General features: G+C 50.0%; 1 protein-coding gene across 1 annotated transcript in view; it reads left to right on the top strand.

The window, feature by feature from the left end:
- MIPEP (mitochondrial intermediate peptidase) overlaps positions 2182 to 13925 on the top strand; it is a 79828-nt gene continuing 68084 nt past the window's right edge. The window contains exons 1-5 of the mRNA XM_018056560.1: positions 2182 to 2346; positions 5000 to 5173; positions 8354 to 8442; positions 9620 to 9706; positions 13786 to 13849. Of these exons, the coding sequence (XP_017912049.1) occupies positions 2209 to 2346; positions 5000 to 5173; positions 8354 to 8442; positions 9620 to 9706; positions 13786 to 13849 (552 nt within the window). The 5' untranslated portion in view covers positions 2182 to 2208. The remainder of the gene's footprint in view (positions 2347 to 4999; positions 5174 to 8353; positions 8443 to 9619; positions 9707 to 13785; positions 13850 to 13925) is intronic.

Here is a 13925-nt window from a genome sequence, read left to right as displayed (position 1 = left end):
TGACACTTTGCGACCCCATGAACCGCAGCACGCCAGGCCTCCCTGTCCATCACCAACTCCTGGAGTCCACCCAAACCCATGTCCATCGAGTCGGTGATGCCATCCAACCATCTCATCCTCTGTTGTCCCCTTCTCCTCCTGCCTTCAATCTTTCCCAGCATCAAGGTCTTTTCAAATGAGTCAGCTCTTCACATCAGGTGGCCAGAGTATTGGAATTTCAGCTTCAACATCAGTCCTTCCAATGAACACCCAGGACTGATCTCCTTTAGGATGGACTGATTGGATCTTCTTGCAGTCTAAGGGACTCTCAAGAGTCTTCTCCAACACCACAGTTCAAAAGCATCAATTCTTCGGCACTCAGCTTTCTTCACAGTCCAACTCTCACATCTATACATGACCACTGGAAAAACCATAGCCTTGACTAGACGGATCTTTGTTGGCAAAGTAATGTCTCTGCTTTTTAATATGCTGTCTAGGTTGAGGTTAAAGCGTCTGCCTGCAATGCAGGAGACCCAGGTTTGATCCCTGGGTTGGGAAGCTCCCCTGGAGAAGGAAATGGCAACCCACTCCAGTATTTTGCCTGGAGAATCTCATGGACAGAGGAGCCTGGCAGGCTACAGTCCATGGGGTCACAAGTCGGACACAACTTAGTGACTAAACCACCACCACCACCACAGGTTGGTCATAACTTTCCTTCCAAGGAGTAAGCGTCTTTTAATTTCATGGCTGCAGTCACCATCTGCAGTGATTTTGGAGCCCCCCAAAATAAAGTCTGACACTGTTTCCCCATCTATTTGCCATGAAGTGATGGGACTGGATGCCATGATCTTAGTTTTCTGAATACTGAACTCCAGGAGATGGTGATGGACAGGGAGGCCTGGCGTGCTGCCATTCATGGGGTCGCAAAGAGTCGGACACGACTGAGCAACTGAACTGAACAGAACTGAGCTTTAAGCCAACTTTTTCACTCTCCTCTTTCACTTTCTTCAAGAGGCTCTTTAGTTCTTCAGTTTCTGCCATAAGGGTGGTGTCATCTGCATATCTGAGGTTATTGATATTTCTCCCAGCAATCTTTATTTCAGCTTGTGCTTCCTCCAGCCCAGCGTTTCTTATGATGTACTCTGCATATAAGTTAAATAAGCAAGGTGACAATATACAGCCTTGACGTACTCCTTTTCCTATTTGGAACCAGTCTGTTATTCTATGTCCAGTTCAAACTGTTGCTTCCTGACCTGCATGGGGGATTTTAAATAACTGGAAATCTTTCATTAAAAAGCCTGCAGAAAATGAAATCATGCTTTGCCACATATACACAAATGCAGAATCTGTAGTTAAGTTGTAGAGAACTGTGCAGGCCCTCCCAGGCACTTGCCTTAAGTCAATTTTAAATATCTTATCATTTTGATTACTAGGGCTTTTTCTCCCCACCAGGGTTAAAACCAAACTCTGTTTAACACTAATGCATTGTTAGGATGGAATTTGGCCCTAGATTCTGGAGCTTCAGAGAATGTTCTGGGGCTGCTCACAGCCCACAGGTGTTGGCAGAGGCGGACTCTACTGCCACTGCACTCAGTTGAGACACGATGCCCCTCAGCCTGGTCCTCGGCACGAGGCATCCTTCGGGCCTGAGTGGAGCTGGTCTGGGGGTCCGGTTCTGCGCAAAGCCCAGGCGAGGCCGCAGCAGCAGGCTTGGGGCTGCCCTTGGGCAGGGTCATTCTTGTGGGCCGTCCAGGTGAGGCTCCCATCCTTCCATGGCCTCTGCCCCCGCGGACACCGGGAGGGACCCTTCTGGCCCCAGCCCTCGCCCTCTCTGCCGCTGGCCTCCCGGCCCAGATCTCCGTCCGTCGGTTTGTCGTCGATCTCCGTGAGTTCACGGTCAGTGGACCGAGGTCGGCCGACAGCTCTGGCCGCAAGGCTCGCACGTGCAGTGCAGCGCACGTGCAGCGCTCCTTCCTGGAGCGGAGGCCGACAGAGGGCGACGGGTCTCGGTCCACTTTAAGGGCCCGCGCGGTGCCGGCCGCTCTCGCGGGTCCCCGGCGGCCGCCCGGCCTCGTGGCAGGGCGGAGCGTCCTGCGGTGCCCACTCCCGGCGCGCGGTGGCGCTCCACGCGGTGCACGTCGGCGGGCGACGCTCTGGCCGCGCAGCCCCGGCCCTCCCGGAAGCGCGAGGTCACGTGGAGCGCGGGCGCTGCCCAGGAAACTCGGCGCGATGCTGTGCGCCCGGAGGCTGGGCGGCCTGCGGGCCGGGCTCCGCGTGCGGCGGGTCAGCACCCGCTGGTCCCCGGTGGGCGCCGCCTTCACCGTGCAGCCCCAGGGCCGCCGCCTGGACTGGTCCGGCGAGCGCGGGGTGAGCGGGGTCTGGGGGCGCGGGGGGCGGGGGTCGCCGGTTCGCGATGACCTTGGGGTCCCCGCTCTGAGGGGCTGGTGCCGGGGGCGGCCCCGCGTGCGGGTCCGGCTTCTGCCCGCGCGGACCCCTGCCCACCCGGCCCGCCCGGGTGAGGCGGGTCCGCCTGTGGTGTCACTACCCCGGGACGGGCCTCGGTGGTCAGTGTCGCTAGTCTCCCCCTGATGCCCGAGACGCCCTCGTCAGTTCTGTTCAAAGCTCTGGCCTCTTTTCTTCCTGTAAAACGCGGGACTGGCCTCCGAGGCGGCGCTGCCCACCGCGGAGACCCTCCCCGTCGCCGGTCGCCGCCTCTTGGTTGTCTCCCGGCGGTCTGTCCGTCCGCACGCCCGCGGGGTCTGGCTTGTCGCAGACACTCGTGATTGGGTCCTCCTCTCTCCAAGCTCACTTTGTCTCAGTCTGGTTGATGCACAGTGCGGTGTTAGTCTCCGCTGCGCACCACAGTAGCTCAGCTCCTTTTTCACGTTCTCTTCCATTGTGCTTGTCGCAGGATGTTGAATGTGGCACCCTGGGCTCTACAGTAGGACTTGCTGCTTGTCCATCACTTCTGTAACAGTCTGCAACGGCTGCTGGTCCCAAACAACCAACCTCCTCCCCGCCCAACAACCCGCTCCTGACACTCACTGAGTTAATGACTGGATTGAGGGCGGAAGGAAGGGAATCTTGGAAGGGACTCACCTGTGCCTGCTTTACTTTGCATTTAGGGATTTTGCTCAGTTTACATTGTTACTCTCGTTTTTTTCATGATTATTTACTGTTGCTTCTCTTGGAAAGATGAATCGGGAATGTGGTTACAGTGGGCCTCATAATTGAGTTTTTCATATTTACCCCCACCCCACCCCCCCACCCCCAGTTTTTTTTTTGTTTGTTTGTTTTAAAACTACCTTTGAATGAAATTTGCTGCACAAGCTTCTTTGGGGGTAAATAACGCTGGTATTGATGTAATCGGTGTGAGAATCAGCAGGACATGTGGGTACTGAGCAGAAAGGCATGAAGGGTTATGAAATAGAACTTCATCCACATGAAAGGTGGGTGAAATAAAACTCTTTTTAGTTTTATTCATTTTTCTTTTATACATCGTTATTTCAGGTGGTGATAGCAGATTTTCAAATATGTGAGTTGGCTTTTATTTCAAAAAAGAAACCTTAAGGCCTATGTAGGTTTTCAACACGGCCATAGCTGGTAGGCTGAGGTTCAGAATTACTGAGAGGAGTGTGGGGCAGTGTACTGAGAGGTGACAACAAACAGTCTGTGATTGAATCAGATTAGATCACTGTAAAGACCAGAAAAGGCTTTGGCCCTGATTCTACTCTGCCCTGGTCTTTATTTTCTCCAACTCAATGTATTTTGAACAGAAGTTAACAGTCTCTTGCCTCCAGTCCTGCAGAAACTGTGGGCCTGACAGGCCTCAGTTTGACCTCTTCGTATTCCCTGCAGTTGGCAAGCATCTACACATCTGATGTGCACAGCTAAGCGTTTGGCTTGTTAGTTTGCCTCATTCCTGAGTTCCCGCCTATGTCAGGCCCTGTGTTGGGTTGCTGGTTAAACTGATGGAAGAGCAGCGTTCCTAGTCCTGGTGCTGGCCTTCTGCAAAGAGACTTACCAATGCAAGCTGCAGTCCACGTGCAGAGAAAGCGTAGGCTTTAGGGGTGCTTGGAGCACATTCAAGTCCCGTCTCTTGCACTTGTGACCTAGTGACCGCAGACCTGTTCAACCTCTGAGAGTGTGTTTCCTTATCTGTAAAAGGAGGGTGCTAGTTTGTGCCCTACGAGAGCCCCTGAAAGTCCATGGTGCACGTTCGGCACGCACTGCATGTGTAAGAAGTGCTTGTGGGTTCTGAGTGATAGAACACTGCCTTCCCGAGTGTTGCAGCAAGTGTGATTGAACCAGTGCAAGAAGACAGTCCCTCCCATTAGATTAGTGATTTTTTTATCTTTGTCAGGGTGTTGAGATGCTTGTGGAAAGTGTAGCATTTGCTGCCAGTTTCAGCCTGTGACTTGGTTTGGCATGTTTATTCGCTCTTTTAAAGACATGTATGTGCTCAGTCGTCCACTCGTGGTCCCTGTTGCGTTGTTTGTGGAGTGCTGGGTGCTGTGTCCTGGACCTCACTCAGTGCCCGGCAGGGTCCTGAGAACGGAGTCCCCTGGTTCCTGGGTCCGAGCATCTATTAACCCCCTGGGTCAAGACATTAGGCCAAGGAGGGGTGAGAACTTGACGAGGGTCACACAGCAGATGGTGGTCACAGCTGCCACCTGTTAAATGCTTTCTGCGTGCCAGGCACTGCTAGAATGTTTTTTAAAAATGTGTGTCATGTAATCCTGGCTGTTCTGTGGTAGTGACAGAGCTGGATTTTGAATGTGTATCATTCTGTTTTTTTTTGTTTGTTTGTTTTCTGTAAAATAAGAATTGAAGAAAAATTCCATTCCAGTGTCGTGTACGTGGAACATCTCGGGGAATGTGAGAGGGATACCTGTGATGACAGTTGTCGTGATGATAAGAAATACCAATGAAAGCTGAGATTTTGTGTATGAGAAAAGTGTTTATAATACCTCCAGTTCACGTGCTCTGTTCTCAGTGGGAGCTTTTCTTTGGATTCCAGGGTCTCTTTGGTGTTCCTGAGCTCAGTGCCCCAGAAGGATTCCGCGTGGCCCAGGAGAAGGCCCTGAGGAAGACGGAGCAGCTGGTGCGACGTGTGTGCGCCACGCCGCCCGGGCCGCGGACCGTGCTCATCTTCGACGAGCTCTCGGACTCCTTGTGCAGGGTGGCCGACCTGGTGAGTGAGGGGCCGGGCTGGGGCTGAAGGCCGCCTCTCCCACTGTTGCAGTTTCAGTCCAGGTTATGAAGTTCGGTAGTGGACTGCAAGGTGGAGAACATCTGAAGTGTTTGAGAGCTGTTGGCCATCGTTTGTTATTGTGAAGTGAGCTATTGAATGGAAAGAATGTACAGGAAAAGGTCACAGTTAGAACTTAAACTTGAGTATGTGTATGTAATCAAATAGCTGTGTAACATGCAATGAAAGAGGGATTACTCACGTGGGGAAGAGTCTTCATGTGACAAAGGATCTTCATTTATGAGAACTTCTACTGGAATTCTAGTAGAATGCTTATCTGTGCATTTATAATAACATTCTTATAAAATAGGTTTTATAAACCTGTTCAGGAATATCTTCTAGTTCAAAATAAGGTGTTTACATCTAACGATGTATAAAAGCGTCTTTCCCCCACACTTGGAGTTGAGATGGAAGTGCGCGCAGGTCTCTGCCAGCTGAGTTGGGAGCTGGAGTCCTCTCTGCCAGGGGCTGCGTCTCGAGCGGCCCTGTGGGTGAAGACGTTGTTGGGTGTAGGGGCCTGCAGGCCGCAACCCTTCCTGTCTGTGCAGCTGTTCCTCCATGTTCATTCTCTATGGGGCCCCCAGCCAGAGCCAGACACCAGGAACACAGCCCCGTGAGGCAGACATAGACTCCAAGCGTGTGGTGGTTGTGCCCTGGCGTGGACTGCTCGTAGCTCTTACACCTGACCCTGGCGAGGGCTGTACCTGGATGGGCTGATTTAACCTCCTTGCACATCTGCCTTCCAAAAAGGAAAGAGGCACTCGGAGGATAAGTCCCCCAGCCTGTGAGCCATGGATCTGGGCCTGAGTCCAGACAGTCTGACCACAGAGGCCGTGCTCTCACTGTTCCAGGGGCTGGCTGCCACCTCGGCCGGACAGAACCTTCACTGGAGTGACAGGAGGGTCGCCTGCCCATCTTGTGAGACGTCGTATAGTAAGATCAGCTTTGTGCAGGGTCCAGCGCCGTTCTGTGTTGACCCTGTGTGCACGCAGCCACCCCTGTGATCAGGACACGTGCCTCTTCCATCACCCCAAAACACTCCTTGAGGGTCACACCCACCTCACTTCTCACCTGGCGACCTCTGACCTGTTCTCCATTCCGATAGTTTGTTGTTTCTAAAGTGTCAGGTAAATGGAATCGTATTTACCTTTTGAGGTTGACTTTTTCCCCAGCATAGCAGTCCCCATCTCTGCTTTTTCCTTTTCTGGGAAGTTTCCTTCCTCCTGCTCTGGGCAGTCATACTCCTGATTATTGATCACCATGCAGTCCCCAGTGCAGGCATCCCACTTGTAAAGAAATGGACAGGATATTCCTTCTGAAGGCTTTTCCTGGGAGTCGGGTGAGCTATGCTTCCAGCTCCTTCAGTTACTTCCTGGCTGCTCTGGGTTCGGGTTCTGTCCCTCCAGCATGCGGTTGTTCCAAGGGAGTGTAACAGACGTGCTGTCAGAACCTCCTCTGCTTGGTCGTGTCACTGGAACCTGAAAGGTAGATGCTGTCGGTAGGTCTCACTTACCTGAGAGCAGGTGTTGGCTTTGTGCTCAGAAATCCCAGAACTTGCTGTGTTTGTCATCCTGCTCCATTTTAATTCCAGTGTTCCATCGTTTGTTACACATTTTCACTCCTGCTTTTCCCTAGAAGATTTTAGCTTCTCTGCTCTGTAACTTGTTCTATTTTTAAAGTTTTTGTGTTTATGAAGTTTGATATTTCATTCAAAAAGGCTAGGATGTGACTTATATATGTACAGTTCAGTCAATCACTCAGTCGTGTCCGGCTCTTTGCGACCCAATGGACTGCAGCATGCCAGGCTTCTCGGTCCATCACCAACTCCCAGAGCTTAACCAAACTCATATCCATTGAGTTGGTGATGCCATCCAACCATCTCATCCTGTCGCCCTCTCCCCTTCCTGCCTTCAGTCTTTCCCAGCACCTTTTCCAATGAGTCTGCTCTTCGCATCAGGTGGCCAAAGTATGGGAGTTTCAGCTTCAGCATCAGTCCTTCCAATGAATATTCAGGACTGATTTCCTTTAGGATGGACTGGTTCGATCTCCTTGCAGTCCAAGGGACTCTCAAGAATCTTCATCTCTGGGTAAAAAAAATTTAGAGAACATTATTCATATTTGAATTTTTAAGGTTTTGTCTGCTAGTAAGATCAGTAACATAAGGCATAGATTTTATAAACTACATTTCCCACCAACTGGTCTTTTGTTTTCTTTTTCTTGACACAGTCCTGTGTAACAGTATTGCTTACCTTAAAATGGTGTTTTGAATGTTAATGTTGTTTGTAAATCCTGCGGCATGGAGACAAGTGGTTTGTATAACTTGCTGTAAACTTTACGCAGCTCGCTTCTCAGGTGCCATTCTACTAATGCTGTCCTCCTGTCGCGTCAGATTTCGTCTCAGGCTATGGATTTAAATGTTTCTACGTTGAAAACTATTTGATAATAAAATCAGGAAATTTTACCTCGTGGTGATTTATTTCCTGTTATGCGCATGTTGTTTTCATGAGAATGAAGAATACATGTAGTATTTTGCAGTTTCCCCGCATTTTCCCCGGTAATTAACATGAAGTCTAAAATCTAGTTTTGCACATTTGAAAAAGAGGATTCTGGCTTAGTTAAATTCTAAAGTCACAATAGCGGTCCTAGTCTTGTGCTAGCCAGGCTGCCCCTGGGAATTCATGTTGATTTAAAGGCAGCCGAGAACATACCTTTGTCCTCTGCGCAAAGGCTGGAGTGCAGTTCACTCAGCCTGGAAACCGCACCAGGCGTCTGTTCAAACAGGCAGAGCCTCCCAGAGAGGCTCCCTGGAGCCAGGTCAGTGTCCTTGTGTGAGAACCATGGTGTGAACGCTAGAAAGTTCTGGATTATTTGAAAGCAGAGTGTGCTGTTTTGAACAATACAATGAGGAAAAATCTACTTCATGTTTAAAAGTTGGTACAGGTTTTCTTTGGATGAAACCGACTCGGTTCCCGGGAATAACGGGATTCGTGAATGAGCAGTGAGAAGGAGAATTCCAGGAATGGAAATGCCCGGGTGAAGCCAGAGGGCACATCTTCATTTTCGCCCTCAGACCCTGGGAGCGGGCTTCCCATAAATGTCCTTCTGGTTTTGTCTCTCCTTTAGGCCGATTTTGTGAAGATTGCTCACCCCGAGGCGGCGTTCAGGGAGGCTGCGGAGGAGGCTTGTCGGAGCATCGGCACCATGGTGGAGAAGTGGGTGTGGGCTCCCCGGAGGTGCTGGCCGGGGAGGGGGTGCCCACCACAGAATTCTGGGCTGCTTCCCTGCCTGTCCTGTCACTCGGTCCTCATCCTGTCGACGGCTGGCACGGTGATCTGCTCTCGGGGTTGCTGTGGGAAGGGGAGACGGTGACTAAAACGCCTGTGATGGGGGTGGGGGTCGGGCACAGCGGACGCCCGGGATCCTCCTCCCCCTCGGTTACGGGCCCTTTAGCATCTTGGGCAGGTGGTGGCTAAAGCACTGTCACCCCGATGCCGGGTCTGCAGGGTGAGGCCAGCGGCTTACCTCCATGTGGTGGCCTTGCGGCCCCCGGGGCTGGCCCTGGGGAGGTCATAAAGGTGACGTGGGTGCTGCAGCAGGCCGGGCTGGGGGGGAGTTGATCATTTTAAAGTGGTTCTGAGGTAAACTAAGTGTGCTTGTTAGGGTAACAGGGAGGGGCAGGACGCCCCCGGGAAGGGTGTCAGGCTCCCATCAGGGCCTGCGTCTCTGAGACCAGAGGCGGCTGGGAGAGGGGGCTCCTCTTCCCCCGGGGGCTCCTGGCGGGGCCTGGGGGCTGCCTTGCTGTCCCCACCCGCAGCTTTCACACTCTTGGGGACGGTGGCTGTGAAAACTGGCTCCTCGATGGGTGAACTGGTCGCTGCAAGCTGGGACCCCGGCATGGTGACGGGACAGGAGCAGGGGCTCCCCGGAGATGAGCGGGAGCCCCGGGCGCTGGCCTGGACTCTTGTCTGCCGGGCTCCGGGTACAACCTGCCCTACGGGCCCTGCGCTCCTGGTTCCAGGGCGGACGGCAGGAGCCGCGGCCTGTTGAGAGGTGCTGTCGGGAGTGTCGGCCCAGTGTCTTCGCTTGACCCCACGAGGATGGCTCTCGATGGAGGTGGGCTCAGGCCCTATCTGCTCTTCTGGCTGCAGCTGTCTCCTGTGGCTTTAGGTTTACACTTTTACCACCTGGGACACGTTGTTCTTGCACGCTGCCTTCCCTGTACTAACAGTGGTTATGCTATTCCTGATCGGAAGAAGAAATGAAACAATGGCCCAAGCCTTTGGCCTCTGGCCAGGTGTGCGCTAGAACTTGACACTGCTCTCTTCATGGAAAGCCAAACCAGAAGGTACCAGAAAATAATTTAATTTTTTTCATTTGTAATTTTTCTAGGTTGAACACAAATGTGGAATTATATCAAAGTTTGCAGAGGTTACTAGCTGATAAGAAACTTGTGGAGTCCCTTGATCCGGAAACCAGGTACTGCTCGTTGGTGTTCACTGTGCTTGTGACTTTGGTGTCTCTGCCCTCAGAGCCCATGTGTCCAGGCGGTTTCTTCCAGGTGACGGACACTGCTCAGATGGCGTCTCACCCTGTCCTCCTGCTTCTCTTGGTCCTATCGCTCCAGCAGCCTCTCCTCTGCAAGTGGGTCCAGTCAGCATCTTCCAGCCGCTGGATGGGAGGCTCCACGAGGGCAGGGCCAGGTCTGACCTGCTCCCTGCGCGTCTCAGCATCTCCCCCAGCCGTGGAGGCACTGCAAGGCTGACCATTCCATTCAGCTGCGTTCCTAAAGTTCTGTCATGGATACAGCAGAAGATAGAAGCAAATTGGATTCATTTACTGGTGGATTTCCAGATCTTTGAGATGGTCAGCTTTGATTCATACCCTTTATTAGTTGAGAAGACCTCTTTTGTAGCTCAGTATACAAACATACTTGATATAGGATTTTGGATATTATATTTCTTTGCTCAGATGTATTGTAAAATGTCATAGTTTGTCATTAACTCATCTGTGTATTATTTGTATCAAGGCGCAGAGACTAGTTTTTTGTGTGAGGCTATTTGTACTTGTATATTTTTTATTTACGAGACCCTTGCTTGGTTCTTCCTGCTTTCTGTTCTCCTGCCTCCACTGTGCCTGTGACCCCGAGTGAACCCTGTCCCCTGGCGTCCTGTGTTGATGTGGTGTGTGGGTGACGTGCTGGTCGAGGGGCAGGGAGGGGCTTTTCACCTGTCTGCCTGTGGACAGGTATCTGCAGTCCTGACTCACTTCAGCGATCCTGACGCTCATGGTACAAGTGAAGCGGGTAACCTGTCTTGATCGTGACTTTACTGTTACTACTTTTGTTAGCGAGGTGGTTTGAAGTTGAATGCCGGCTGTTTGTGCCGGATTTTACTCAGCTGCTACTGGCTTTGAGTAACGATGGGTATTCATGATCTGACTTTACTGAAGGTTTGCTTTCTTGTATTTAATGTATAAAAATGGAAGTGGACTGGCGGACCATTTGAGGTACAGAGGACTTGTGCTAATTGGACATGGACCACATTTCTATTACATTTCTTTCGTATTTATTTTTGGCTGCCCTGGGTCTGCACTGCTGCTCGTGGGCTTTCTCCAGTTGTGGCGAGCGGGAGCTACTCTCTGGTTGTGCGTGGGCTTCGCATTAAAGTGGCTTCTCCTGTGGGGCACAGGTTCTGGGGCACGTGGGCTCAGTGGCTGCAGCTCCCGGGCTCCAGAACACGGGCTCAGTAGTTGTTGTTCACGGGCTTGGTTGCCTCTGGCACGTGGGATCCTTCCAGATCAGGGATTGAACCCATGTCTCCTGCATTTGCAGGCGGATTCTTCACCACTGAGCCACCTGGGAAGCACACGTTTCTCATAAATGCCAGTAGGATTTTTAAAATAACAGAATGATAAACACATTGAGAAAAATAAGCTGGGTGGAAGACCTGTATTCTGGAAAAGAAGGATGACGTGTGAGTGGGCGGAAACAAGACTTGGAGTGATGATTACTGGGCTGTCACGGCGCTTGTCCATCACTGGGAGCGTTGGCCAGCACCCAGGAGGCACCTTGAGAGAGACGGAGGAGCCTACAGTGGCTGAGACAGAGCATTAGAGACTCAGTATCCATCATGACAAGGTCCTGTGCAGGAGAAATGGCACCATCTTATCATTAGTGCCTTCCTTGAAACACTAGTTCTGTGAGGTATCAGAGTATTGCCAGAAGGGACCCATTAATCAGTAAGTTTGGAAATCACGCATATTAATACATTTTCCTCTCATGGAAAATCTCAGTAATCAGTCTCAGAGAAGCCTGTCCATAAAGAAACCTGTTTCACTTGGGGTTGTCTAGAACCATCAAGAGCTTCCTTGTTTGCAGAGAATATAATAAGCACAGTCTCCAGAAAACAGAATGGAGGGCAAGTCACAGAGTCAGGAGAGCCGCAAAAGCTGTGAGGTAGCATAGAGTACACTCTGGAGCGCAGGCTGCAAGCCTGCACACACACACGTACCCATCCATCCTGGGAGGCGTGAAAGATGTTTAAATGGAGAAACATGCTGTATTCTTGATAAGGAAAAGAAATGTCAGTGTTCTTTTCTGGTCTGTAAGTTTGATAGTATCCAACTTACATCTAAAGAAGGTTTTTGTTGTTATTTAAAATGATTTTGAAGTCATAAACAAAAAATATGCCAGGACAAGCAGGAAAAATCTAGTAGAGAAAAATGCTACAGAGAGAACTTGCGCTGGTACTAAGACGCATAAAAATACTATATTTAAAATAGTGTTATACTTACACCTGAAGAGTCCGTTAGTTCAGTGAGAGACTAGAGAAAAGTCTGACCAGACACAAATGCATAGGATTGTATTTAATACATGATAGAACATATCTGGAAGGAAAAGCTTGGTTTTCAGTAAGTGATGTTAGGCCAATGGAAAAGTAAATTAAGATTTAAATATTAAAAAAAAGAGAAATCCCAAAACTGTTGATAACTTGGAGTGTGGAAGATCTTTCTTCACATGAGATCAAAACCAGACCACAAAAGGGAAGATTGATTTGATTGTATGAAAATTGCAAGCTTTGCTCTAGCAAAGCCCTTCCAAAGTTAAGAGTCAGGATAAACGATAGGGCTGGTGTTTGCTTTTGTTGTTTAGTCGCTCAGTTGTGTCTGACTCTTTGTGATGCCATGGACTGTAGCCCACCAGGCTCCTTTCTCCATGGAATTCTCCAGGCAAGAATACTGGAGTGGGTTGCCATTTCCTTCTCCAGGGGATCATCCCAACCTAGGGATCAAACCCAGGTCTCCTGCATTGGCAGGTGAATTCTTGACCACTGAGCCACCTGGGAAGCTCAGGACAGGTGTCACTTATATGCTGAAGGATTAATATAGTTACTATGTTTTGATGCCTTACACATTACCTAAAAAGAAAAAAGTGAACTGTCTTACAGAAAAATGGGTGTTCTTTTCCTGAAACCTTTATCCACAAAATAGGGAAAAGCAACAGATGGCTGTTAAACGTGGAGCAGTGTGCAGTAAGTGTATACTGGTAACAGTTCTGTTAATTCAGCGTATCGGCACGGTCATCAGCAAGATGAATGTCCCTACTGTGAAAAGTCAAGGAAAACAGCAGAGTAGATCAAAAATTTGGAATACTTAGTTCCAGAAAAAAGTAGTTAACAAAAAAAATGCTACTGACAGAAAGACATGTTCCAGTTGAGCTGGGCTCCCACCGTGTAGCAGGATTAAGAAGGAAGCAAACCATCCTCCTGAGCCCACGGACTCCGCTTCCACCATGACATCAAAGAGTGACGCTCTGAGTAGCTGCCGCTGGCTGGATAAGAAACTGAGACTCTGGTGCAGAAAGCCTTTGAAAAACTGTCCAAGCATAAACCATTTTATCTTTTTAATGATTGGGATTTAGATGGAGTTGAGATAAGTAATTATCACAGTGGCATTCACAGGTCTGTGCTCTGAATAAAGGAGTAAGCTCCTACATGAAAAGCTAATCATAGCTGTTTTTCATGTTCTGCAGAACACATCACATGATGGACTTATTTCAGCGTAGCAGTCTTTGCCCAGGAGCAGCGTGGAGTAGAGTAGGAGGCGTGGCACAGGTCCGCGTGCACACGTTCATGCCAGCAGGCGTGCGTGTGTGTGTGTGGTCCACAGTGCTTGTTTGGTGCTCGAGTGTAGTGTGCAACAGGTACTGTAAAGGATAGACAGTTGAAAAGATGTCCGTTTCCTCTAGGGAAAAAAATGCAGAAAAAATGGCCTCCTTGGAGTCCTCACTCGTTTCACTCTGTGTAAGGCCTGTACAGTCTGCATGATGTGTGTGATACCGTGCAGTCCCCCGGGGGGCGTAACCCCCGGCCGGCCAGCTGTTCTTCCTGACTCCTGAGACGTGAAGCTCCTGGTTTCAGAAAAATCGTGTGTGTGTGTGTGTTGAAACATCTGGCATTTTGGCAGTAAGGTTGAAAAGGACGGATTCATTTTGCAAAATACTTATTTTTGTTTAATTATTATTACCCATTCTAACTTGGCGCTTATTGTATTTACAGACGAGTAGCCGAACTGTTTATGTTCGATTTTGAAATCAGCGGAATCCATCTAGACCGAGAAAAGGTAACTTCGTGTTTCAGCTCCCATTGTTTTGCTGGTACTTGGTGTGTTGTTGATACCGTTCCTGAATGTTGAGTGC

The sequence above is a fragment of the Capra hircus genome, chromosome 12, assembly GCF_001704415.2.
Source record: "Capra hircus breed San Clemente chromosome 12, ASM170441v1, whole genome shotgun sequence".
Classification (NCBI taxonomy): Eukaryota; Metazoa; Chordata; class Mammalia; order Artiodactyla; family Bovidae; genus Capra; species Capra hircus.
This window is presented reverse-complemented; position numbering and strand designations above follow the sequence as displayed.